This window comes from Pundamilia nyererei, unplaced genomic scaffold (genome assembly GCF_000239375.1).
Source record: "Pundamilia nyererei isolate P.nyererei 1_Seehausen unplaced genomic scaffold, PunNye1.0 scaffold00237, whole genome shotgun sequence".
Lineage (NCBI taxonomy): Eukaryota > Metazoa > Chordata > Actinopteri > Cichliformes > Cichlidae > Pundamilia > Pundamilia nyererei.
The window spans coordinates 872941-874255 of record NW_005187638.1 but is presented as its reverse complement, the minus strand read 5'-3'; the positions used below and the strand labels follow the sequence as shown (position 1 = coordinate 874255).

Here is a 1315-nt window from a genome sequence, read left to right as displayed (position 1 = left end):
GGGGGGGGGGTGTCTATAAAAAGCACAGGTAACAGAGTAACTTCCTTTTCTCATATAATGCAAAAGCTTTTTCAAACATGCAAAATACTTAGTGCTGTGAACACGTTTAATGGTAATAAGAACAAACTAAGAACAGCTGCTCAGAGCTTTGGTGAAGTACTCTCCCAGAACAAGAACACCACAAAGGGACTGTCTAACAGAGGCAGAACAGTCCTGATTATGAAGGATCCCTACAAGGCTGTGACACCATCAAACTACTGGCCAATTACCTGCCGCTTTATAACAGGGAAGCTTCACTCAGGCATCACAGCAGAGGTTCAAAGCACCAGCTGCTGGTACAACAGGTAGAGCAACCTGAGCAGCGGCTAAATGTACAATAATATTTCCCTTTTAGAATAATAAGTAGCTACTTCATCCTCGGCCATACAGCGTTTAATAGGAACCTGTTGGCATGCTTTTCCTTCTTCATTAGTTTCAACCCTCTCCAGGCAGGCGTTGCAGATTTGCAACAGTTAAAAACTAACAACCTGATTCCCCCACATACATATTTTATGAGGTTTTTTTACTCAGAAGTACCACTGCAGGACTTGGTTGTGCATTAGCAACTAAAACTTAATTTGAGCCTGAGAGGGTTAACACAGATGGTTGATGAATAATGTGTGATTGCTGCTAAATGTACGATAAATGAGCGTTTTTGAGACGCTGGGAGCCCCTTCCTTTGGTTTATGCACTTACCAACAATGATGAAGCCATTGCCCGACTCCCTGTAATGAGGAATGGCCACTTTGTGTCTTGCCAGCACCTAAAAGAAGAAAACAAGTATCTCAGGTGTAAAAGGCACAACACTGACATTTGCCTATCATTTGGAGTTCAGCATGATCAGCAGGAGCTGTGGTATTCCAGAGACAGCGGGTAACGTATTCCCCACAGAAGCAAACATGGATGATTATATTTTAAAAACTGTGCCACAGACGAACAACAGACCTCAGAGTCGTGGTCAATCACATGACCACTTCAAGATGACAAAGCAACAATGTGACATATACCAGGTTTTAAATTGTGTTGATGGGCCAGTAAAACCAGAGTCATGATAAAAAAATATGTACGCGTGTTTTTTCCTGAATAGTTTCATCACGTTTAACGTCTAAGGAAGCGCAGCGAGCGCTCTCTGCTTATGAGCAAAACATAAAAAACTAAACAAAAAACTGCCCGTTCGTGTTGGTGGAAAAATGCACCATGTCGACCAATCAGAAATGACATGGCAACATGATGTTTGTTTTGAGATGTGAGAGATTTGTGACGTTTAGCGTGTTTG

At 42.1% G+C, this 1315-nt stretch overlaps 1 protein-coding gene across 1 annotated transcript in view; it reads right to left on the bottom strand.

Moving 5' to 3' along the window:
- Positions 1 to 612: 612 nt before the first annotated feature.
- The window catches only part of LOC102202933 (alpha-1,3-mannosyl-glycoprotein 4-beta-N-acetylglucosaminyltransferase B), a 36421-nt gene continuing 35718 nt past the window's right edge, over positions 613 to 1315 (bottom strand). Inside the window, exons 12-13 of the mRNA XM_013914917.1 lie at positions 736 to 802; positions 613 to 623 (exon numbers count right to left, since the gene is read on the bottom strand). Coding sequence (XP_013770371.1) covers positions 613 to 623; positions 736 to 802 — 78 coding nt within the window. The remainder of the gene's footprint in view (positions 624 to 735; positions 803 to 1315) is intronic.